The sequence below is a fragment of the Balaenoptera musculus genome, chromosome 13, assembly GCF_009873245.2.
Source record: "Balaenoptera musculus isolate JJ_BM4_2016_0621 chromosome 13, mBalMus1.pri.v3, whole genome shotgun sequence".
In the NCBI taxonomy this organism is placed as follows: domain Eukaryota; kingdom Metazoa; phylum Chordata; class Mammalia; order Artiodactyla; family Balaenopteridae; genus Balaenoptera; species Balaenoptera musculus.
This window is the reverse complement of record NC_045797.1, coordinates 64,565,079-64,589,627: the sequence shown is the minus strand read 5'-3', so window position 1 is coordinate 64,589,627 and position 24,549 is coordinate 64,565,079. Positions and strand designations below refer to the sequence as shown.

The 24,549-nt window shown below is 38.7% G+C and overlaps 1 protein-coding gene across 1 annotated transcript in view; it reads left to right on the top strand.

The window, feature by feature from the left end:
• The first annotated feature begins 990 nt into the window (after positions 1-990).
• Positions 991-24,549, top strand: part of BIRC6 (baculoviral IAP repeat containing 6) — a 241,875-nt gene continuing 218,316 nt past the window's right edge. Inside the window, 1 exon segment of the mRNA XM_036873943.1 lies at positions 991-2,635. Within this exon segment, the coding sequence (XP_036729838.1) occupies positions 2,395-2,635 (241 nt within the window). The 5' untranslated portion in view covers positions 991-2,394.

Below are 24,549 nucleotides of genomic sequence, written 5' to 3'. Positions count from 1 at the left end.
GTATTGATATGCTAATATGTATGATAAATCTCCCAAGAGGAGCTATATAGAGGGACTTCTTTCTCAAAATTTTTTGATTATGAAAGTGTTGTATTTCAGGACATCTTCTGGGTAATGAGCTTTGGAGAAAGCTAATTTACAGGTGAAAGAAATCTAAATTCACAGAAAGAATTATATATATTTTTTTGTTCCAATGAAAAAATGTAACACAGTCTAACAGAAAAAACTATGCCTTTTATTCTTTTCAATATAGCACATTAAAGTACACTAAGTTTAAATTTAGTGTTCAGGTTACTAGTTTGTTTTCCCTACCAACAAGATGGGGGGCTTGATTTGTATTAAAGGCCTATTCAGGGCAACCTTTCAGATTAATGGAAAAGTTTGGCCCAAATGGGTCTTGAGAGAGAAAATCTTTGAAATGGCAGTTTTTATAGTTTCAGCTTGAGTCCTCTGACTTAAAAAACTGTTTTGGAAGGATACCTCCAGTTACATTTAGATTTGATCATTTGCACTCCTTTATTTACCTCAAGACACTGAAGTTTTGAGCAGGAGGCTTAAGTTTGGAGTATGGGTTTTAGAGTCAAACTGCCTGAGTTCAAACTCTAGCTTGCTATTATACCCCTCCTCACAAGCTGTGAGACCTTGGACAAGCCATTTAACCTCCCAGTGTTTCCATTTTTTAGTTTACAAGTACTTTCACAAAGACTCATAACAAGCCAAAGTAGGGGAAATAAATTGATCATCTCCATTTGACTCTTGATGGAACATTTTCAGAATGTATAAGCGACTTGCCCAAGTTCACAGATAAATGAAGCCACAGTGACTCAATATCAGATATTCATTTAGACTTTAATACTTGGGTATTTTTCCCAGTTTATTATATGTTACCTCCCAACATCAGATTAAAAATGGCATATTCGCCATTCTAAAATGGAATGAATATATAGATTATATAAATACAACTTTGCATATGAATAAACAGGTTTAAGATGTACTTGGGATAATTCATGAAGATTTCCTGAAGGACGTCTGCAGGAATGTGAGAAGGTAATTAACAGTCATAACTTTTATTGAGCACCTACTATATGTCAGATCCTATTCTATACATTGAACAAATAATTCTCAAGCCTCCCAGTAGCACTTTGATTAGGTTTTAAGGAAGAGGAAATTAGGCTTTCCGAGATAAATGTTCCCCAGATACACAGAATAGTCCTTGATTGTGCTGCATGAATCTACACATGATAAAATGACATAGAATTATACACACATCGTATGTCAAATCACTGCTTTTGATATTGTACTACAATTATGTAACTGTTAGGGGACTCTGGGTAAGTAGGACCTCTCTATCTTTGAGGAGTATTGGTCAGGTATTTTATAGAATGACCTTCAGTTTGGCTTTGTCCAATGTTTTTCTCACAGTTAGAGTTTACGGGTTTTGGGGTGACAGACCACAGAAGTCTGTACTATATTTGCAACTAACTGAATAATAATTATTTTGAAATAAAAAGTTAAAAAAGCATTGTTATGCTCCAGAGGGGGATTTGTAAATTTACTTAACTGCAGTCCCACAACACCCATACACACCAATTAACAAGTCTTGCGTTTAGAATGTGGATAAAGAAACTAAGCTTAACTATATGCTTCCAGCACCTCGTATCTGGCACTTCTGTTCAACAGAAAGATTTGGGGATGGGACGGTGGGCAACGTAATACGCGTGGGCTTGGGGAAGTCGCTCGGTTTCTCCAAATCCAGACTAGACGTTTTTCAAACTGCTGAGCCGAGGCTCAGACCTGAGGTCTCCTTTGGGCCATAGCCAAACCGCTGCACCGCGCTGCTGGGAACGGTCCGGGCGCAGCTGGAACCGCAGCAACAGGCCTCAAGGCGTCTCGGCCAGGTCGCACCGGCCGGCGTCCTCGCCTAGCGGAAATACACGTCCCAACCCCCCACTCTTCACGCACCCACCCACCCACCCCGCCACGGCCCGGAGCAGCGGAGCTGGGCGGGGCGCAGGCTGCGGCCACTCCCCGGGCTCGAAAAAAAACTGGGACGTTGCGGACGCGTAGCTGGCGGGACCAGAGGCGCGTGGCACGCGCTCGCCCTCCCGCGCATGCTCCGCCCGCCCGCCTCCCCATCCTGCTCCGGGTCCCGCCTCTCTCTCTCCCTCTCCCTCTCCCCCTCCTTCGCCAGCCTCCCTCGCCAGCCTCCCTCTGAGCTTGGCCCCTCCGGGCGGGCGGCCGACGTCCCGCGTGCGTGCCGGCGCCTGACCTCACTTCCGGCTAACGCGCTCGGCTTGCCCCCTGGCCCCGGATGGTGACTGGCGGTGGTGCTGCATCTCCCGGGACTGTCACTGAGCCGCTTCCAGTGTGATTGTGCTGAGCGCAGGCCGGAAGATGGCGGCTGCGGCTGCGGCGGCCTCGGGCCCGGGCTGCTCCTCGGCGGCGGGGGCGGGAGCGGCCGGGGTCTCCGAGTGGCTGGTGCTGCGGGACGGCTGCATGCGCTGCGACGCCGAAGGGCTGCACAGCCTCTCCTATCACCCGGCGCTCAACGCCATCCTGGCCGTCACCAGTCGCGGGACCATCAAAGTCATCGACGGCACCTCGGGGGCCACCCTGCAGGCCTCGGCGCTCAGCGGTGAGTGTGCCGCACGCCGGGCGGGGGCCGGGCCGGCCGCGGGAGGAGCCGGGCCCCGGGATGCCGGGGAAGGAAGCCGCCCAGCCCCGGGTCTCGGCCTCCGGAGGAGGGAAGCGGCGTGAGTGGAGCGGGTGGCGGAGGGCAGGGCTGGGGGCTCAGGCCTGGCTGTGAAGGGAGGCCCGGAAGCTGATTGAGGAGGACCTTAGGACTTGGCTTTTTCAGCGGCGGCAGCTGGGAAGAAAAGACGGGCGAGGCGGGGAGTGGTGGGAGTTGCCTTTCGGGCTTTGAGCGTCCGGTGTGGGTTGGTCCTCTGGGAGAGGTGAGGAGGCCTAGGAGCTCAGCACCGGAGAAGCCCAGGTCCCCTGCTAGGTCCTGGAGAGGGTGTCGGTACTAACTTCTGTTAGATCAGAAAGCGACAGGGTCGCAGGGTTGGTCCCGACGTGAGAGGCCGGTGGCCAGAGGCGAGCGTCCGAGGCGGCATCCAAGCCCTACCCTCTTGTGGAGAGAAGTGGATCCGTGTCTGTTCCTGGGACCCGCAGGTGCTGGGATGTACAGCAGGCTTCGCGCCCGGGATGGGGGTGGGGTGGGTCTGGAGTGGGGGCGGGGAGGGAAGTAGGCGGGCCAGGTGCCTGAACTGTTCCGTCGACGACTTTAGGACTCCGGAGGACGCCATGGAAGACTAGCCCTTGTCCCCTAGCTCGGGGCTTCCACCTTCTACTCACCAGGGACGAGAAACTCAGCACCTGCGGTGTATGAGTTATAGATTCCTTTGGGTTCCGAACCAGGTGAAACTTCTGGCCCTCTCTGCTGGTTTTACCACTGCGAGCTGAAAGTTGGGATACGGAGGCGCGTGTGAGGCTCACCAGTGGAGGAGAGCAGTTCTGGCTGGTGTAAACGTTGGTCCAGGGATGGGACCTTGAGTATGCATGAGGTGAACGCTCGGTGGGCTGGGGTGGAGTGTTTTGGAATTGCCCTGGCTAGGTTACGTTTGGCTGAGACGACATTTCATTCGCGGTTGAATGATGAGTGGCTTAATTTAGATGTTACAAATTGATATTGAAAAGTTAGTATACAAGTGAGTTAGACTCACGCACAGAGATGTAATGTGTATGACTGTCCATATTTAGCCAAGTGGAAGTAGTTACGTGGTCTTACCCATTCACTTGTATTTTAACAGAGACAAATAGGAAAGGTCGTTATTCTGATTTACTGTCTGAGGCGCTTAAGAGTAAATGGGAATCTAGGTATACAAAGTTAAAGGATTTAATTTTTGTTTTTGTGAGCGTTGTGAAAGAAATGGGTTGTGTATAGCTATAGAAAATAAACCTGGAACACATCTAAAATATATCTAAGGGAAAGTTTGTATTGTAGTCTTGTAATTTTTCTTTTCTTGGCTTAGGTAAAGCACAGGAGTGGTGTCCCAGATGTAGCAATGAGCATTTACTGCAACTTGGACATAACAGCTTGTCACTCTGTATGAGAGGGTGCTTCTCATTAATAGTTGGATTTCTTTCTTCTTAAACTCACTTAAATATATTTCACATATGAAAAGGTATAAAGAACAATTGTGGCAGACAACCATGTATTCTCGACTCGGTTAAAAAAAATAAAACATCACAAATAGAGTTGAAGTCTTGTGTGTCCCTCCTGGATTGCATTCCTTCACCTCTCCCTCCCCCATGAGCATTATCCTTAATTTGGTCTTATCATTCTTATACGTATCTGTATGTTTTTTAGTATATACCTTTATCTTTAAACGGTATGTATTACTGTCTTTCATGACTTTAAACTTTGAATAAGTGGTAACATAGTATATGTACTTGAATTTCTATAAAAAGCCATATTAACAAAAGTCTTAAAATGTTTTCAGTAGAAAGAGGACTCTCACAGGGTGATTTTATATCTGGAGGCCATGTTTCAGAAAGATTATATGTGCCAGAGTTAGTTATAAATGATTGGGGAAATTGGACAAATATGAATGTGCCCATGAAAGGGAAGAAAACAGTCACTCTAATGGTAGATTACTTAAGGGGAGGGCTTTAGATACATAATGTAAGTGTAAAGGTAGATATATAAACTATAGCACTGATCTGGGATACCTTAATTGAGGTATGTTGGAACATTTAATTAGAAAGTATGGGATTGGATACAATGGTGGATGGCCATGCATTGAGAATTGAGTAGTATGTGATTAAAATTATGTAGAAGAGTTTATGGCAAATAAAACAAAAGGATTACAAAAAGAGTTTGAAAGTAACCATGGACAAATTCTGAAGTGTTTTCATATATGAGAAGTGCAGTTTATTAATAATAATTACCAGAGGTCGTATAGGGTCCTGTGTGTGTCATTTCTTCAGATGATTGGGGAAGGAATGCTGCATTTTATGTTTTGCCTGGAATATGTAGGTACTTAGTAGGTTTGGTTTTAATGATGAATAGAGGGTGACAGTCCTATAAATAGAATGGGCAGAAGGAGCCGGTAGTGATGATGGCCCTAACATGACCCCTCTTTCCAGTTCATGGGCAGTGAGCCACCTTCTTTTCTACCCTAGAGGAAAGACATCTTTGTTTAAGGGGATAAAGAGTGGTGATGTAAGTAGTTTAAGGGGATAGAGAGTTTTATTGGGTGATAGAGTAGTCTTATGGAGAGGTTCAGTTTATGGGGTTATGGGTAGCCTGTTGGTGTTGATTGGAAATCGAAAAATGGGAGCAGGACTTGTATGTATATGTATTCACTTGGATGGCAAAGATGGTGAATTTTAAACCACCGTTGTTGACTACTGTATATGTTTAAATTATCTGTATCTCACAAAAAATGTTTGTAAATGCATTTTCTTTAGATTAAGAGTCATCAGTATATACTTAGGTTAGACAAGTATTTGCCCCCTGTTAGTGTTTTAGAATTAAGATTTCTGAGTCTCTGTGCTCATTCTTTGGCCTGGCATTCAGTGACCTCCATGATCTGGCCTCTAGCAGTCTTTCTAGTCTTGTCTCCCTATTTTGTTTTGTGAAACTGGTTCATTTAATTTTCTTTCCCAACTCCAGTAGTTTTACTCTTTCTTGGAATTCACCAATTCTCTCCAGAAAATTAGACAAATCTTACCCATTTTTTGAGACCTGGAGCATATCTTTGACTTCCTGATTCTTTTAGCCTGAAGTGATCCACTGAACCCCTAAGCACATATTGTTCTATTAATTCCTATTTTAGTAATTTGGCAACTTAACTCTTTGTGGCATGTTTTCTGTCTTGAACTATTTAAATTCCATTTTATTTAGTTTGTTTGTGAATATATGATGTCTGTTTAGCTATATTTCAAACTCCTTGTCGTAAGGAGCCTTGTCTACTTGTTTATATCCCCTCCCCAGGGTGCCTAGTACAATATATTAATAAATATTTTTGATTTGGTATATGTATACTAATGAGTATGTTAAATGGATGCTTCTTTACATATTAACTGCTAAGTAAACACACTTTCTTTGGCTTTGGTGATTTTTGTTTTTTCTTTCTTTCTTAAATAGACTGTTTTTTTTTGGAGCTGTTTTAGGTTCACAGTAAAATTGAGCAGAAAGTACAGAGTTCCTCTATTTACCACCCCCCCATGAATATCTGACACACGTTGGTATGTTTGTTACAATCAATGAACCTGCATTAACACATCATTATCACCCAAAGTCCATAGTTTATGTTAGGGTTCACCCTTGGTGCTGTACATTCTGTGGGTTCTGACTGTATATGACGTATTGTAGAATACAGTTTCATTGAAATCCTCTTACTCTGCCTATTCACCCTCTCCCTTCTGCTCCCTGGCAACTACTGATCATTTCACTGTCTCCATAGTTTTGCCTTTTCTAGAATGTCATATAGTTGGAAGCATACAGTATGTAACCTTTTCAGTATGGCTTCGTTCCCTTAATAATATGCATTTAAGTTTCTTTCATGTCTTTCTGTGGCTTGATAGCTTATTTCTTTTTAGCATTGAATAATATATTCCATTGTCTGGATGTGCCACAGTTTATTTATCCGTTCACCTACTGAAGGACATCTTGGTTGCTTCCAGGTTGTAACAGTTATGAATAAAGCTGCTATAAATATCTGTGTCTAGGTTTTTGTGTGGACTTAAGTTTTCAGTTCATTTGGGTAAATACCAAGGAGCATGATTGCTGGATCTTATGACAGGAGTATGTTTAATTTGTTTTCTTTCTTTTTTTTTTTTTAATTTTTTGGCCGTACCGTGCGGCATGTGAGATCTTAGTTGCCTGACTGGGGATCGAACCCGCGCCCTCTGTATTGGAAGTGCGGAGTCATAACCACTACTGGGCCAACAGGGAGTCCCAGGAATATGTTTAGTTTTGTAAGAAACTGCCGAATTGTCTTCTAAAGTAGCTGTACCATTTTGGTTTCCCAGCAGCAATGAATGAGAGTTCCTGTTGCTTTACATCCCTCATCAGCATTTGACGTTGTTAGTGTTTTGGATTGTTGCCATTCTAATATGTGTGTAGTATCTCATTGTTTTAATTTGTAATTCCCTAATGACATATGATGTTGAACATGTTTTCATATGCTTATTTGTGGACTTTGGGTTTTAAAAATCAAAATAGCTTTGCGTACACCACTTGACCATATTGTTTATATTACTAGATATGTCCCTCTCTTTAACTATTGTTTGTTAATGCCATTTAGCATAATAGGAAGGAGCAGAGTTTTGAGTTAAGATCCTAGTTTCTGTTTTGTTTTTTTTTCCTCCCTGAACTGGGTAACTTTGAATTACTTAGCATTTCTTTTCCAGTTTCCCCATTTGCAAAATGGGGTTTTTTTTACATAAACCATTTTGATATTCTGTTAAGTTTTTTGAACTTAACACCACATTTGAACTTCTTAGGAATTCTTTGTGATTTACCACTTTTCACCATCTTGCAGAATCCATCTAGTTTTTGCTTCAGTGTAAGAGTAAGGTATTGTTAATTTGTTTAGTATTTTCTTATTTATTTAATTACTGGTGGTGGTGTTTTCTCTTGCTTCCTGAAATAGAGCCCCTTCTCCACTAAATGTGTAGTACATTATATATGTATAATATATATATAATTTATACATTTTTTTTCTTTTTCTTTTTGTGTATATATACATATTTTTAAACAAGCTTTTTTGAGGACATGTGGAGAGAGAATGGGCTTTATGTTTTAGGTAGTCCTGAATTTTGAATTTTAGCTCACTACCTAATCTTCCTGAACTCCAGCTTCCTCCTCATTTGTAAGTTATGATTAATATTTAATAGGATGGTTGTGAAGATTTAAGAGGTAAACATTTTTAAAGTGCCTAACACTGCTATACATATGTATAAGTAGATACACAGTGAATACTAATTCTCTTAAGCCACAGGGTGCTTAGTATTGCCGTGCCTCTCACTGTTACTTTAAAAAATGTTCACTGACTTAGTGTTTATATTACAGAGGATAGATATCATTAAAATGTAGATGGAAATAAAAATGTTGGTAACAAATATTATCTATATTTGGATAAATATCTTTCCGTGTGTTGGTGTGGCTAAATGTCAGAATGAAGTCAAGACTGTTGTATTACTAGTTCTGTGTGTGTGTATACACACACACACACATGTATTTGGCCAAAAAGTTCATTTGGGTTTCTTCCACAGAAAAAACCCAAATGAACTTTTTGGCCAACCCAATAGATTGTTCATGCAATATATGTACATAAGTAAATGAAGATATATTTGGGTATTAATCAATGAGTATTGTAGTATATGTGTAAGAGTAAGTCACATTTTTTCAGTTTCTGAAGTAGGTTACAGATCTCTGTCATAGTGAAGAAGAGGAAACTCCAGAGTTGCTCAGTGTTTTTAGACAATCATTCTAGTTTTATATAATTTTTAATGAATATCTCCCCTTTTCCTTTTCTGAGACATTTAGTTTTTGGCTGTGTCGGGTCTTAGTTGTGGCATACGGGACCTTTCATGGCGGCGCTTGGGCTCTTTGTTGTGGTGCGCAGGCTTCTCTCTAGTTGTGGCATGCGGGTTTTCTCTTGTTGTGGCGCGCAGGCTCCAGGGCACATGGGCTCTGTAGTTGTGGCGCGCGGGGTACAGAGTGCGTGGGCTCTGTAGTTTGCGCCAGTCAGGCTCTAGTTGAGGCGCGTGAACTCCGTAGTTGTGGCGCGTGGGCTTAGTTGCCCTGTAGCATGTGGGATCTTAGTTCCCTGACTAGGGATCGAACCCGCATCCCCTGCATGGTAAGGCGGAATCTTTACCACTGGACCACCAGGGAAGTCCCTAAGACACTGACTTTGATTTGAGTTGAGAAGTTTGTACAGTGGTCATAAATGAGAAAAAAGATCATTGTACTCTACTCCAGTTGCAGTGAAGTTCAGATTGGGTGAATTTTAATTGATTGATTGTTTGTCTGGTATGACGGCTTCTTGTTCAGACTTAGAACTCAGAGATACCTGTTCCAAGAAGTCTTGGAATATAGAAAACTAATTAGGTTAGCTTGCATAGTCCTCACGAAATGAATTTTATGGATGACACTCATATTTATCACCTCTCTAGAGGTGGAAAATATTTTTCTTACTACTTCTGAATTGGGCATGCATTAATTTGGGTAAAATGCAACATCTTCCTGTAGATCTCAGTTTTGGAAACTGTAAATGATACAGATCACTTGCTATTTCCTGACTAATTTTGGTGCATGAAGCCTTCCTAGTCTCAGTTATAAACATGGTATAGAGTTGGGATTTCAGTAGCTCTTCAAGATAGTTGTCTTCTGGATGCATCTGAGTTCCTTATAAAAACTTAATTCGGCAAGTATCTTTGTGGGCTATGACTACGTACTTTGGCTCTGTTTCAGTTGACTGACTTTAGTAATGCTACAGGATGACCTATCTTATGTCAAAGATTTGGTGTTTTATTAGCAAAACATTTTTCTGTAATTAATTAGAGTGAATTAATATTCTTAAAAAATATTTTGCTATGTTTTCAAGATCCTCTAGATCTACCCAAATTTTTACATTTACCTCCCACCTTTTCCTAACTGTTCAATGCTCAAAGATGGCTTGGCTCTAGGAAAGAATTTATCCTAGTCTTTGTTTTAGTAGTGTTAGACTTATTAATGAGAGGCAGTATAAGAGATCAGCCTCTGGAACCAAATAGCTTGAGCTTTAGTCTTGGATCTATTTGATCTTGAAGTTCATCAGTAAGATGAGCATAATAATACTATCTACCTCATAAAGTGGTTGTGAGAATTAAAATGAGTCAACATATGTTAAACATATAGAATAGTGCCTGGTATATAGTATGTGCTCTGCAAGTTGTTCTTGTGGTAGCAGTGGCTATTTGAAAGTTTGCTGAGTGTAGTAGATGTTTTTACTATAGATACGCTGTTGAAATTGCAGTATTTTTTTCTTCCAGTTTTCCACATATGTGGAAATGTGACCACTGAAATCGAATAGACGTAAGTATAAGAGCAGTAATTTTGTATTACAGGAGAGTAAAAAAAAATTATGTAAGTTAATTGATTTTGGACTTGAAATTGTTAAAAGAGCACAGTGATGTGAAGAGCTGGTTGATTGGTATTCATTTACACATTTATTGAACATGTGCTAGTCATGGCACAAAATAATTAAGGCAACATTTTGACCTTTGAATGCACAGAGGAGGGAGTTTCTTCAACCTGAGCAGAATAGAGAAGGCTTCTCAAAGGATGTTGCCTTTATGATCGGGTTGGGAAGATGACATAGTGGGAGGGATGATCATCTTAGGCCAAGGTACTTGCTTATGCAGAGACATATTGGTCTTTAAAAGTATGGTAGGGACTTGCCTGGTGGTGCAGTGGTTAAGAATCAGCCTGCCAATGAAGGGGACACAGGTTTGAGCCCTGGTCTGGGAAGATCCCACATGCCGTGGAGCAACTCAGCTCATGCGCCACAACTACTGAGCCTGTGCTCTAGAGGCTGTGAGCCACAACTAGTGAGCCCACATGCCACAACTACTGAAGCCTGCATGCCTAGAGCCCATGCTCCACAACAAGAGAAGCCACTGCAGTGAGAAGCCCACACACTGCAGTGAAGAGTAGCCCCTCTTGCCACAACTAGAGAAAGCCCGTGCACAACAACAAAGACCCAACACAGCCAAAGAAATTAAATAATAAATAAATAAATAAATAAATAAATAAAAGCATGGTAAATTCAGGGAAGTTTTGGGGGGAAGACGAGTTGGGGTTGGATGGTTAGAGTTGAAGCTGAGAGATTGGCAAAGACAAGATCGTAATATGTTTTGCTAAGAAGTTTGGACTTGATATCAATGGTAGGGAGCCATTGTAGGTTATGACAGAATCACATTTGTTTTTTATTTATTTATTTATTTATTTATTTTTAACATCTTTATTGGAGTATAATTGCTTTACAATGGTGTGTTAGTTTCTGCTTTATAACAAAGTGAATCAGTTATACATATACATATGTCCCCATATCTCTTCCCTCTTGTGTCTCCCTCCCTCCCATTCTCCCTGTCCCACCCCTCTAGGTGGTCACAAAGTACGGAGCTGATCTCCCTGTGCTATGCGGCTGCTTCCCACTAGCTATCTATTTTACGTTTGGTAGTGTATATATGTCCATGCCACTCTCTCACTTCGTCCTAGCTTACTCTTCCCCCTTCCCATATCCTCAAGTCCATTCTCTAGTAGGTCTGTGTCTTTATTCCCGTCTTGCCCCTAGGTTCTTCATGACCTTTTTTTTTTTTCTTACTTTTTTCTTATTTTTCTTAGATTCCATATATATGTGTTAGCATACGGTATTTGTTTTTCAGAAAGAAAGATTCCAAGCTAATGCCCAGGTGTGAGAAGTGATGAGAGCTGCATGTAAGTTAGTTTGAGAGGTAGGAACAGCATAATTTGGTGAACGTGGGGATGAGAGGGATTGACAAGGTGAAAATTACTCATACTTAGCTTTCTACTTTGGGTAACTGGATGAATGAACTAACCTGAATAGCAGTACAAGAAGGTGTGGTAAGTAGCTTTTGTTGGCGAATGCTGAGGAGCAAGAGGGACATAGTGATTTCAGTTGTGTTACTTTTGAGGTTCTTGAAGGACATCCATGTAGAGATGTCCAGAAGACATTTGGAAATTCAGGGTTGAAGCTTGAAGGTTTGGGAATACAGACTTGGAAGGCATTGGCATTTATAGACAAAGCCTAGTCTAGTTGTTAAAGATATTGGCTCCGGAGCCAGACTGAGTTCCAGTCTATGATTCATCACTTACTAGCTGTGTCTTAGGCAAGATGATTAACCTCTCTCTGCACTTCATAATTAGTACCTAACTCATTTGGTTTTTGGAAAGATATTAAGTAAACTAATGCATGTAGACATTGCTTGACCCACCATAAGCACTCAGTAAATGTTACTTTTTGTATTGGTGTTTTAAATTATATAGTTCATTTCAACAAGTGTTTGTCTGCCACATGGGGATAATAAGATGAATTGTAAGTCCACTCTCCCCCAAATTTGGAAAGCTTTCTAAAAGAAGTGACACCTCAGCTGAGACTTGAAAGAAATGGAGTTAGCCAGGTAGAGGGAACAGCATGAGCAAGAGCAGAGGCATGAAGCAGGTAATATTTGTTATAAGCAGTTTCATATTAGAGTGCAAAGCATGAGGAAGGGAGTGATGGGATAGCCTGAGGATCTTGGACTTGGCCCTCCTGGGCTATGGCTCCCATATTTTTCAGTAGAAGAACTCCCAATTTAAGGTAAAAAATGTAGGGCCCTATTATGATAGGTATGTTTTTAGTATTAGTTAATTGAGAAAATATTGCAAAAAGCTGCTACTTTTAAGTAATTTTTATTTTAGACTTATTATTGTCTGTGTAATTTGAAAAATACTACAACACATAATTTGAGCTTTCTTCCTTGCTGGCTTAACCTTGAAATTTTTATGGGGGGGAACAAGTCAGTTAATACTCTTCTACCTGCCCTCCGACTTCAAAAATTTTGTTGTTATCATCTTCTCACTTGGTCTTTGTGGGCTTGTTTAATGCCCTCTTTAGTTTGTCTTTCCTGTCTTTCCGTGGGAGCATGGGAGGGAGCAGAGGTAAATGTGTGTGCATTATATCCTTGTTTAACTGGAAATCTGTAGTTGTAACCGTACTTAAGTTGTTGAACATTTGGAAATCTATCCTTAGGAATGTTCTCTATGACTATAGATAGAATATAAACAATAATAGATTTCTGTAATGGAGTATGTAAAAATAGTGGGGTGGTTGTGGGAGGTACCTCTCTGATATGTGCATTGTACTGATAATAGCCTAATGCAAAGGTGCATTTGGCAAGACACTTCTCTGGGTTACCATCTCTAAAATGGGCTAGTAATTCTTGCCCAGACTACTTCATTATGTGATGTGATAATGAATGTAGCAATTCTTTGTAAATTGTACTTCAAATGTGAGGGATACAAAAAAGTTAAGCCAAACTCCTTTGGTATAGAGAGGAGAAAATGGAGGTACAAATGACAAAAAGAATAAGTTATTTGCTATATAAAACAGTTTGTGACAAGGGCAGTGCTCCTAAAAAGAAGTAATTGTGCTCTACTTGAGTATGTTAAATCAAGGATGTATTTTAGAGGAAATAAATATTATGCTTACTTTTTAGAGGAAACGATTGAAATGTTAGAGTAGGGCAGGTAGAAATGTCTTCTTTGAGATTTATTGTGGGCACCAGGAATTTAAATCTTTATGATTTGTTTCTGTGCATTTACTTTGATTTATGAAGTTGGAGAGAGACAAGTAAGACTGGGGAGATAGCACAGGGCAGTGGTTCTCAGCCCCACTTGCTCATTAGAATCATCAGGAGAGCTTTTAAAAAAATATTCTGCTTGGGTCCCAGTATTCTCACTTAAGTGGCCTGGAGTGGAGCCCAAGCATACTTTAAAAAAATTTTTTTTTTTTTTTTTTAATTTTTAGAGCATGCCTGATGATTCTAATGGGCAGCCAGGTTTAGAGTTTCAAACTTCACCTAGAATCTTAAATGAGCAAGTTTATTTCATATGACTGAGATGAATGAAAGACAAATTTTATTTGAATTGAATAGTATTGTATTTAGCCATAATTTTTTTTTTTTTGGTAAGAAAACCTCCCAAGTTAGTCTGCTAATAAAACCTACCCCACTGTATCTTAAATTGTATTTAGTGTATATATAATGAAATCTGCTTGTAAGCAGCAGGAATATACCAAGGGCCAAATTCCTGTTGCTTTCTATTTTGTCCTTTTCTCATGTAATTCAGTTTTGTTTGTTTTTTTGGAACCAGTTAAGTGCTCTGATTCTTTTTCACCAAAATGCCGCTATAGCAAGGACAGTGACCTCATACTGAGGGCAGAAGGAGGGCAGGGGAAAAAGTGGCTACAGAGGGCAGAAATGGCTGGGATTTTCTACCAGATCAGCTGTTCCATGCCTCAAATGTCTTTGTTTCATGTTGTATTAAGAAAAAAGCTAACTGTTAGAATGTTTCATTTTATCACATTATAGCTTAGTTTTAAAAAAATATTTTAATTAATTAATGATTTATTTATTTAGGCTGTGCCAGGTCTTAGTTGTGGCACATGGGATCTTTGTTGTGGCATGTGGGCTCTTGGTTGCGGCACGTGAACTCTTAGTTGCGGCATACATGCGGGATCTAGTTCCCCCACCAGGGATCGAACCCGGGCCCCCTGCATTGGGAGCGCAGAGTCTTACCCACTGAAACACCAGGGAAGTCCCAATATAGTTTAGTTTTAATCCATTAAAAAGTTCTTCAAAACTATAGAAAATGATTCATTTATTCAAAATCATTTACTGTGTGTCAAGCACTGGTGATATAGCAGTTAACAAAGTCCTTGCTTTCCTAGAGCTCATGGTTTAGTGGAAAGAGGTGTATTACACACCACACACACACACACACACACACACACACACACATACACTATATCAGGTGGTGATAAATGCCATAAGATATCAAAACTGATGTGAGATGATGGTGGATAAATTTGTGCTGTGTGGTGGTCTGGCGGGGGTGGGGGTGTCTCTCTGTGATGGCACTTGAGCAAAGATCCCAGTGATGTGAGAGAGCAGCAAGGCACATATCCAGGGGAAGTTTCTGTTGGCCTGTTACTGTAGTATGCAAAAACAGCTGGATGGATTTTCATCATATTTGGATGGAATTTTACTTGAACTGACTTAAAATTTAGGCTCTGTGAGGAATGATGATATGTGCCATCTATGTTAAACAGAAAATAGTAGTTTCAGATATGAGCTCCAAATAGAAATTCACAAGGTCACATGTTCCAAATTGTAGAATTATATTGATTTGTAGCTGAGTTGCTTCTCACATGGGCAACGTCCTGTGTAGCAACAGGAATTTATTTACAGATGGTTAGGGGTTCTCTTGTGCAATATCAGATAGGGAAATTAGTCCCCAAATTTTACTTAATTATAGCCAGGTCAAAATCCTGAAGGAAGAATGTAACCTATATATCCCAGACTGGTTAAGAGATTTAACTGTGACAAATTGAGTAATGTATATGAAAAGGGCCCCACAATTTCTTACAGGGAGTAGGTCCTTAAAGATTGAGTCCCATCCATGGAAATTTTTCAGTGGTGATTATGTTCTCAAAACTTTCTCAATTGATGTCAGATATTTAAGATTATTGTAAAAATAAGTGGTCTGGTGGTAGTTTTGGATAAAGTGAATAGAGAGAATTAGAACTTGGAACTCTTAATTCCAATAATTCTGTATATTTCGGAGAACTTCTTCCATGTTTAGGTAGATGTTGGTTTTCCTGCCTGGAATAATACTCCCCCTGCTTTGTATTTTATCCATTTGTTACTTTTTCTTCATGGGCTAGCCACTGAACTTTCCCAAACTTTCTTTGCTTTCTTTGCACCAAGTTCTGTTTTATAGGAATACTCATTTTGGCTTTGAATAATACAGTATACTAACAACTTTTGTTAAATGATTTTATTTTGGTAACTTTAATTATATTTTAAGGGCTTTATAAGAACCTAACATTAATTTTACACCTTCTTTATTGACTTTGAATGATGTTTGTATGTTTGTATGTTATGGTAGACTATTTTAAGCATTGAAGTCTGATGATATCTCAGTGGACATGGACTTTTACAGTGTGTTGTGTCAGTTTGCAAAGATAATGTATTTCTGATAGTATTTTTCCAAGTTTTATAGGGATGTACATGGATGGTGTATTTTTAAAGAGTTGACGATTTCTTAATGTGGGTATTAAAATTGATAACTAATTTTAAAAACCCTGCAATTTTCTTCCTTTGAAAATTTCCATTTTAAAAGTGATTTACCTTATTATAGGACATCAGATAGACTAAGGGAAAGTGCAGTTACCTATGGTTTCATTACCTAGAGATGGCCAGTCTTAGCATTTTGGTGTGTAACAGGTTCTTTTTGCCTTTTTCTATTATTTAATATATTTTTATAGAATTTGGATGGTAAGATATGTTATGAACTATTTCCCCCCTTTGTTAAAACTGTATTGTAAATATTTTCCTATGTCTTTATTCTTTTATATAATTTAAAAATAAATTTTGATTAATGATTATAGTAAATGGCCTTTTATATGTGTATACTAGTAATACATGCATAGATTCGTGTAACCATCACCACAATCAGGATACAGGGCAGTTTCAACACCTGAAAAGTTCCCTGTGGTGTTCACTTTGGTGTCCGTTTGTAGTTAGCCTCCCCGCCCAACCCCAGCCTTTGGTAATCACTGATCTGTTCGTTTTGTCTTTTCTAGAATGTCATGGAAATGGAACCCTACAGTATGCAACTTTATTTATTTATTTATTTATTCATTCATTCATCCATTCATGGCTGCATTGGGTCTTTGTTGCTGCGCGCGGGCTTTCTCTAGTTGCAGCAAGTGGGGGCTACTCTTTGTTGTGGTGTGCGGGCTTCTCACTGCAGTGGCTTCTCTTGTGGAGCACAGGCTTCAGTAGTTGTGGCACGCGGGCTCAGTAGTTGCGGCTCGTGGGCTCTAGAGCGCAGGCTCAGTAGTTGTGGCGCACGGGCTTAGTTGCTCTGCGGCATGTGGGATCTTCCCGGACCAGGGCTCGAACCCGTGACCCCTGCATTGGCAGGCGGATTCTTAACCACTGCACCACCAGGGAAACCCAGTATGTAACTTTTTGATACTGACTTGTTGCACGTAGCATAATGCCTGCGAGAGTCATCAAGTTGTTGCATGTATCCATAGTTCATTCCTTTTTTTGCTAAATAGTATTACATCATATGAATGTATCACCATTTATGTCAGTCACTCTTGGGAGGACATGCTTTTGATAATTATGAATAGAGCTGTTAATAAACACCTGAGTACAAGTTTTTGTGCGAATAAAGGTTTTATGTCTCTAGGGTAAATACATAGAAGTGGGATTGCAAGGCCATTTGGTAAGTGTATGTTTAACTTTATAAGAAGCTGTCAAACTAGTGTGGCTGTACCATTATGCATTTCCATTAGAAATTTATGAGTTCCACTTGCTCTGCATCCTTGCCAGCATTTGGTATTGTCTCTATATTGTTAAGAAGTCAGTACTACCCAAAGCTGTTTACAGATTGCAATCCTTATCAAAATCCCAATGACTTTTTTTTGTAGAAATAGAAAAATCCATCCTAAAATTTGTATGGAATCTCAAGGGACCCCAAATAGCCAAAGCATTCTTGGAAAAAAAAAAAGAAAAATGTTGGAGGACTCACACTTGCTGATTTCAAAATTTATTACTACAGTGCTACAGTAATCAAAATAATGTGGTTCTGGCACAGACAGACATAAAGACTGATGGACTAATGAGCACAGAAGTAACCCCTTACATATGTGGTCAAATGATTTTTGACAAGGAGGCCAAGACCATCCAGAGGGGGAAAGGACGATCTCCTTAAGAAATAGTGCTGAGAAAACTGGATATCCACATGCAAAAGAATGAAGTTCGACCCTTATACAATCATATACACCATAGTCAAACGTACACAAAACACCGTATACAAAAATTAACTCAAAGTGGATCAAAGACTTAAATGTAAGAGCTATAACTCTTAAGCTCTTAGAAGAAAACAAAGCAGAAAAGCTTCAAGATGTTGGATATGACTGATTTCTTGGATATGATACAAAAGGCACAGACACCCAGAGAATAAATAGACAAATTGGACTTCATCAAAATGAAAAACTTTCGTACATTGAAGGACACTATCAAGAGAGTAAAAAGGCAAACACGGAAGGGGAGAAAATATTTGCCTATCAGATATCCAGAGATATAGCCAGATATATTTAGACAATTACAGAGAAACAACTCAACAACAGCAAAAAACAAATAGCCTGGTTAAAGAATGAGCAAATGACTTAAATAGACATTTCTCCAAAGAAGATAAACAGATGACCAACAAGCACATGAAAGGATGCTCAACATCGTTAATCATTAGGGAAATGCAAATGAAACCCACAATGAGGTATCACTTCACACCCATTAGGATGGCTATTATCAAAAAAGAAAAAAGAAGAGTAAGTGTTGGCAAGGATATATAGAGATTGGAACCTTTTTGCCATACTGGTGGGAATATAAAATGGTGCAGCCATTGTGGATAACAGTATGCGGTTTCTCAAATAATTAAAAATTACCATATGAACCTGCAATTCCACATTTGAGTAATGCAGTTCCTCAAATAATTAAAAATTACTGTATGAACTTGAAATTCTGCATTTGAGTATTGGGTATAAAGAATTGAAAGTAGGATCTTGAAGAAACATTTGTACGCCATGTTCACAGTGGCATTATTCCCAGCTAGACAAGAAGTAGATGCCACCCAAGCGTCTATAAGTGGATAAATGGATAAACAAAATATGGTGTATGTATACAATGAAATATTAACCTTAAAAAGGGAGGAAATTCTGACACATGCTACATCATGGATGAACCTTGAAGAAGTTATGCTCAGTGAAATAAGCCAGTCACAAAAGAACAAATACTGTCTGATGCCACTTACATGAGGTACTTAGTCAATTTCATAGAGACAGAAGAAAGTAGAATAGTGGTTGCCAGGTTCTATAGGGATGGAGGTGGGGAGTTAGTGTCAATGGTTATAGAGTTTCAGTATTGCAAGATGGAAAGAGTTCTGTGGATGGATGGTGGTGATGGTTGCAAAACATGAATGTACTTAATGCTGCTGAACTGTACACTTAGAAATGGTTAAAATGGTAAGTTTTATGTAATGTATAATTTACCACAATTTAAAAAAATCATTTAAAAAAAATCAGATGGTCATGTTTATGCAGTTCTGTATCTGGATTCTGTTCTGTTCCTTAGATCTAATGTGTCTATCCATTTGCCAGTAGCACACATTCTTGTGGTAATGTAAGTTTTATAGTAGGTCTTAAAGTCATATAATGTGATTTGTCCAGCTTTGTTCTTTATCAAAATTGTTTTGGCTATTCCAGTTCCTTTGCCTTTTCAAATTATTTTGGACTCAGTTTATCTATACCTCAAAACTCCTGCTGGGATTTTGATTGAAATTGCATTAAATTTATAGAGGACATCTTTGCTATGTTGATTCTTCCATTCCGTGACCATGGTTTTATTTAGCTCTTCTTTGATTTCTTTCACTGGTCATTTGTACTTTTCAGCATACATATTCTGTATACCTTTTGTTAGATACATATCTAAGTATTTTATGTTTTTAGAGCTCTTGTAGACTTAATTTTTGGGGTAAATTTTGGTTTCAGATTGATCATTGCTAGTATATAGAAATACAGTTGTTTGATTTTTGTGTATTGACTTTGTTCAGTGAAACCTTGCTCAACTCGTTAGCTCTAGGAGTTTTTGTTTTTTAGATTCTTTGGGATATTCTACATAGGTAATCATGTTATCTGTGAATAGGGACAGTTTGATTTCTTCCTTTCTAATCTGTCCAGCTCCCCATTTCTTATTGCAGTGGCTAGATATTCCATTATGATATTGGATAGGAGTGATGAGAGTGTAATATCCTTGTCCTGTTCGTGATCTTAGGGGGAAAGTGTTCAGTCTTTTACAATTAAGTGTTTGATAGCAGTAGACTTCCTGTAGCCGTCCTTTATCAGATTGGGGAAATTACCTTTTAATTTGCTGAGGGCTTTTTTTTTTTTTTTTTAATCATGAAAAGATGTATTTTGCCAAATGCATCTGCTGGGTTGATTATGTGGTTTTTCTTCTTTAAGCAATTATCATGGTAGCTTACATTGATTTTTGAATATTGAACCAGTTTTGCATCCCTGGGATAACCCTACTTGGTCCTGGTGTATTGTTATTTTTATATATTACTAAACTCCATTTGCTTTTATTTTGTTGAGGATTTTTGCATCAGTCTGCATGAGGAATAATGGTATGCAGTTTCTCTTTTTGTACTGTCTTTTTCTAGTTTTGATATCAGGTTAAATCTGGCCTCATAAAATGAGTTTGGAAGTGTTCCCTCTTCTTCTGTTTCCCGAAAGAGATTGTGTAGAATTGGTGTTACTTTTTAAGTTCTCCAGAGAAATCAGGTAAGCCTGGAGATTTCTTTGAAAAGTTTTAAACTATGAATTCACTTTCCTTAATTTAGATTATCTGTTTCATTTTGGATAATTTGGTAGTTTGTGGTTTTTAAGGAATCTCACTTCTGTTTCAAAATTTATGTGTATAGATCTATCCGTATTATTCCTCAGTTATCTTTTTAACATTTGTAGTGTCAAATTTATTTATTTTGGCGACCTAAGTTGTCAAATTTATGTGCATAGAGATGTTCATAGTATTATTTATCTTTTGATGTCTGCAGGATCTGTCGTCTAGCTCCTCTTTCATTCCTGATATTATTGGTAATTTATGTCTTCTTTTTTTTTTCTTTGCCAGTCTTGCTACAGCTTTATAAATTTCATTGATCTTTTCAAAGAACTCGTTTTGCTTATATTGATTTTCTGTGTTGTTTTTCTATTTTCACTTCCACTGATTTCCGCTATTATCTTTATTGTTTCTTTTCTTTTGCTTGTTTTGCTCTTTTTCTGGTTTTCTTAAATAGGAAGCTTAGGTTATTGATTTAAGGCCTTCTTCCCCACCCCAGTATAAGCATTCAATTCCTATAAATTTTAATCTAACCACTGTTTTAGCTTCTTTTTGTTTTTTAAAATTATTTATTTATTTATTTATTTAATTTTTGGCTGCATCGGGTCTCAGTTGCAGCATGTGGGCTCCTCGTTGTGGTGCATGGACTTCTCTCTAGTTGTGGCCCGCATGCTCAGTAGTTGTGGCATGAGGGCTTAGTTGCCCTGTGGCATGTGGGCTCTTAGTTCCCTGACCAGGGATTGAACCTGCGTCCCCTGCATTGGAAGACGGATTCTTAACCACTGGACCACCAGGGAAGTCCCTGTTTTAGCTTCATATGACATGTTTTGATATTATATTTTCATTTTCATTCTTTTTTTTTTTTGGCTGCGCTGCAGCTTGTGGGATATCAGTTCCCCAACAGGGATTGAACCCAGACCACGGCAGTGAAAGCGCCGAATCCCAACCACTAGACCATGGGGAACTCCCTCATTTTCATTCTTTTAAAAATGTTTAGACTTCTTCATTGCCCTAAAGATTCTTTAGAAGTATGTTGTTTAATTTACAAGTATTTAGAGGTTTCCCATTATATTTCTGTTACTGATTTCTGCTTAAATCCATTATGGTCAGAGAACATACTTTTTGTTTATTTGTTTGTTTTATTGAAGTATAGCTGTTTTACAACATTGTGTTAATTTCTGCTGTACACTGAAGCAATTCAGTTATACATATATACATTCTTTTTTTAAATATTCTTTTCCATTATTGTTTATCATAGGATATTGAATATAGTTTCCCGTGCTGTACAGTAGGACCTTGTTATTTATCCATTCTGTATACAATAGCTAACATCTGCTAACCCCATCCCTCCCCCAATCCCCTCCCCCTTGGCAACCACAAGTCTGTTTTCTGTGTCCGTGAGTCTGTTTCTGTTTTGTACATAGGTTCATTTGTGTCATATTTTAGATTCCACATATAAGTGATATCATATGGTATTTTGTCTTTCTCTTTCTGACTTACTTCACTTAGTATGATAATCTCTAGTTGCATCCCTGTTGTTGCAAATGACATTATTTTGTTCTTTTCAATTGCTGAGTAGTATTTGATTGTATATATGTACCACATCTTCTTTGTCCATTCATCTTTTGCTGGACATTTAGGTTGTTTCCATGTTTTGGCTATTGTGAATAGTGCTGCTGTGAACATAGGGGTGCATGTATCTTTTTGAATAATTTTTGTCTGGATATATGTACAGGAGTGGGATTGCTGAATCATATGGTAATTCTGTTTTTAGTCTTTTGAGGAACCTCCATACTGTTTTCCCTAGTGGCTGCACCAACTTACATTCCCACCAACAGTGTAGGAGGGTTCCCTTTTCTCCACACCCTCTCCAGCATTTGTTATTTGTAGACTTTTTAATTATGGCCATTCTGACCAGTGTGAGGTGGTGCCTCATTGTAGTTTTGATTTGCATTTCTCTAATAATTAGTGATGTTGAATATCTTTTTATGTGCTTATTGGCCATCTGTATTTCTTTTTTGGAGAAATGTCTATTAAGGTCTTCTGCCCATTTTTCGATTGGGTTGTATGAGCTACTTGTATATTTTGGAGATTAAGCCCTTGTCTGTCACATCATTTGCTAATATTTTCTCCTAGTTCATAGGTTGTCTTTTTGTTTTGTTTATGGTTTCCTTTGCTGTGCAAAAGGCTATAAGTTTGATTAGGTCCCTTTTGTTTACTTTCACTTTTATTTCTGTTGCCTTGGGAGACTGACCTAAGAAAACATTGGCACGATTTATTTCACATAATGTTTTCCCTATGATCTCTTCTAGGAGTTTTATGGTGTCATGTCTTATATTTAAGTCTTTAAGCCATTTTGAGTTTATTTTTGTGTATGGTGTGAGGGTGTGTTCTAACTTCATTGATTTACATGTGGCCATCCAACTGTCCCAATACCACTTGCTGAAGAGACTGTCTTTTTCCCATTGTATATTCTTACATCCTTTGTTGAAGATTAATTGACCCAGAGGTGTGTGGGTTTATTTCTGGGCTCTCAGAGAACATACTTTTAACTTCACTTCTTGTATATTAAGGTCTGTTTTATGATCCAGGATGTGATATGTCTTGATTAATGTTCAGTGTGCACCTGAAATGAATGTGCATTCTACTGTTGATAGGTGGAATATTTTTAAAATGTCATTGGTTGATGGTGCTGTTTTCTATCTACTAGTTCTGTCAACTACTGAAACTTGAAGTCTTCAACTGTAATTATGGATACCTATTTCTCCCTTCAGTTGTGTTAATTTTTGCTGAATGTATTTTGAAGTTCTCCTACGTATATATACTTAGGATTGCTTTTTGTTCTTCATGAATTCACCCTTTTATCATGTAATGTCCTCATTTATTCCTGGTGATTTTCTTTGTTATGATCATTGGCTGATCTAAATATAACTATTCCATCTTTCTTTGTTTAATATTTGCATGATATATCTTTTTTCCATCCTTTTACCCTTTTAGAATGGTAAAAGTTTCTTGTAGACATCTTAGAATTGACTTTGTGTGTGTGTGTTTAAATTCAGTTTATCTTTTCATTGACATACTTAGGCCATTTATGTTTAATGTAATTGTTGATATTTTGATTTAGATACTCCAGTTGATTATTTATTTGTTTCCTCTATTCTCTTTCTGCTTTTTTTGGCTTGACTTTTTTTAAAACTTATCTATTGCTTTTGCCTAATTATTTGTATGTGCTTTTGTAGTTACTTGAAGGATTGCAATATGCATACTTTTCTTAGTCTATTTAGAGTCAGTATTTTACCACTTTATTTATTTATTTATTTATTTATAAAGGGAACTTTATTTGTTTATTTATTTGTTTATGGTTGCGTTGGATCTTCGTTGTTGCACGGGCTTTTTTTAGTTGCAGCGAGCGGGGGCTACTCTTCATTGCAGTGCATGGGTTTCTTATTGTGGTGGATTCCCTTGTTGCGGAGCACGGCCTGTAGGCACACGGGCTTCAGTAGTTGTGGCACGAGGGCTCAGTAGTTGTGGCTCTCGGGCTCTAGAGCACAGGCTCAGTAATTGTGGCGCAGAGGCTTAGTTGCTCCGCGGCATGTGGGATCTTCACGGACCAGGGCTCGAACCTATGTCCCCTGCATTGGCAGGTGGATTCTTAACCACTGTGCCACCAGGGAAGCCCTATTTTACCACTTTAAGTGGAATATGGAAACCATGCCGCCCTATTGTACCCTTCTCTCTTTTAAGTTATGGTTGACTTATTTATTACATATATGTGACATTGAAGACCACCAGACATTGTAGTAATTTTTGCTTTCAGTTGTCAAATATATTTTAAAGAACTGAGGTGAAGAATCATCACTTATATTTACCCAGATATTTACCATTTCTGTTGCTCTTCCCTCATTCTTGATACCCTAAGTTTATTTCTGAATAATTTCCCTTCTCTTTGATGAACTTCCTTTTGTTATTCTATTTGAGCAGGTTTGCTGGCAAAATTTCTCTTTAGTGTTCCCTCATCTGAGAATGTCTTTATTTCACCTTCATTCCTGATGGATATTTTTGTTGAATATAGAATTTCTTTTTTCAGTATTTTAAAAATGGTTCAATTCCTAATGAACTCCATGGTTTTTAATGATAAATATGCTTTTATTGTAATTATTACTTGCTTGTACGTAACATATCCTCTGGTTGCTTTCAAGATTTTTCTGTGTTAGTTTTCAGCAGCTTATTGTGTCTGGCTGTGAATTTTTCACCTACTATTTTTGTGAAATTTCCCCTGCCCCAAGAGAAAATCTGTAC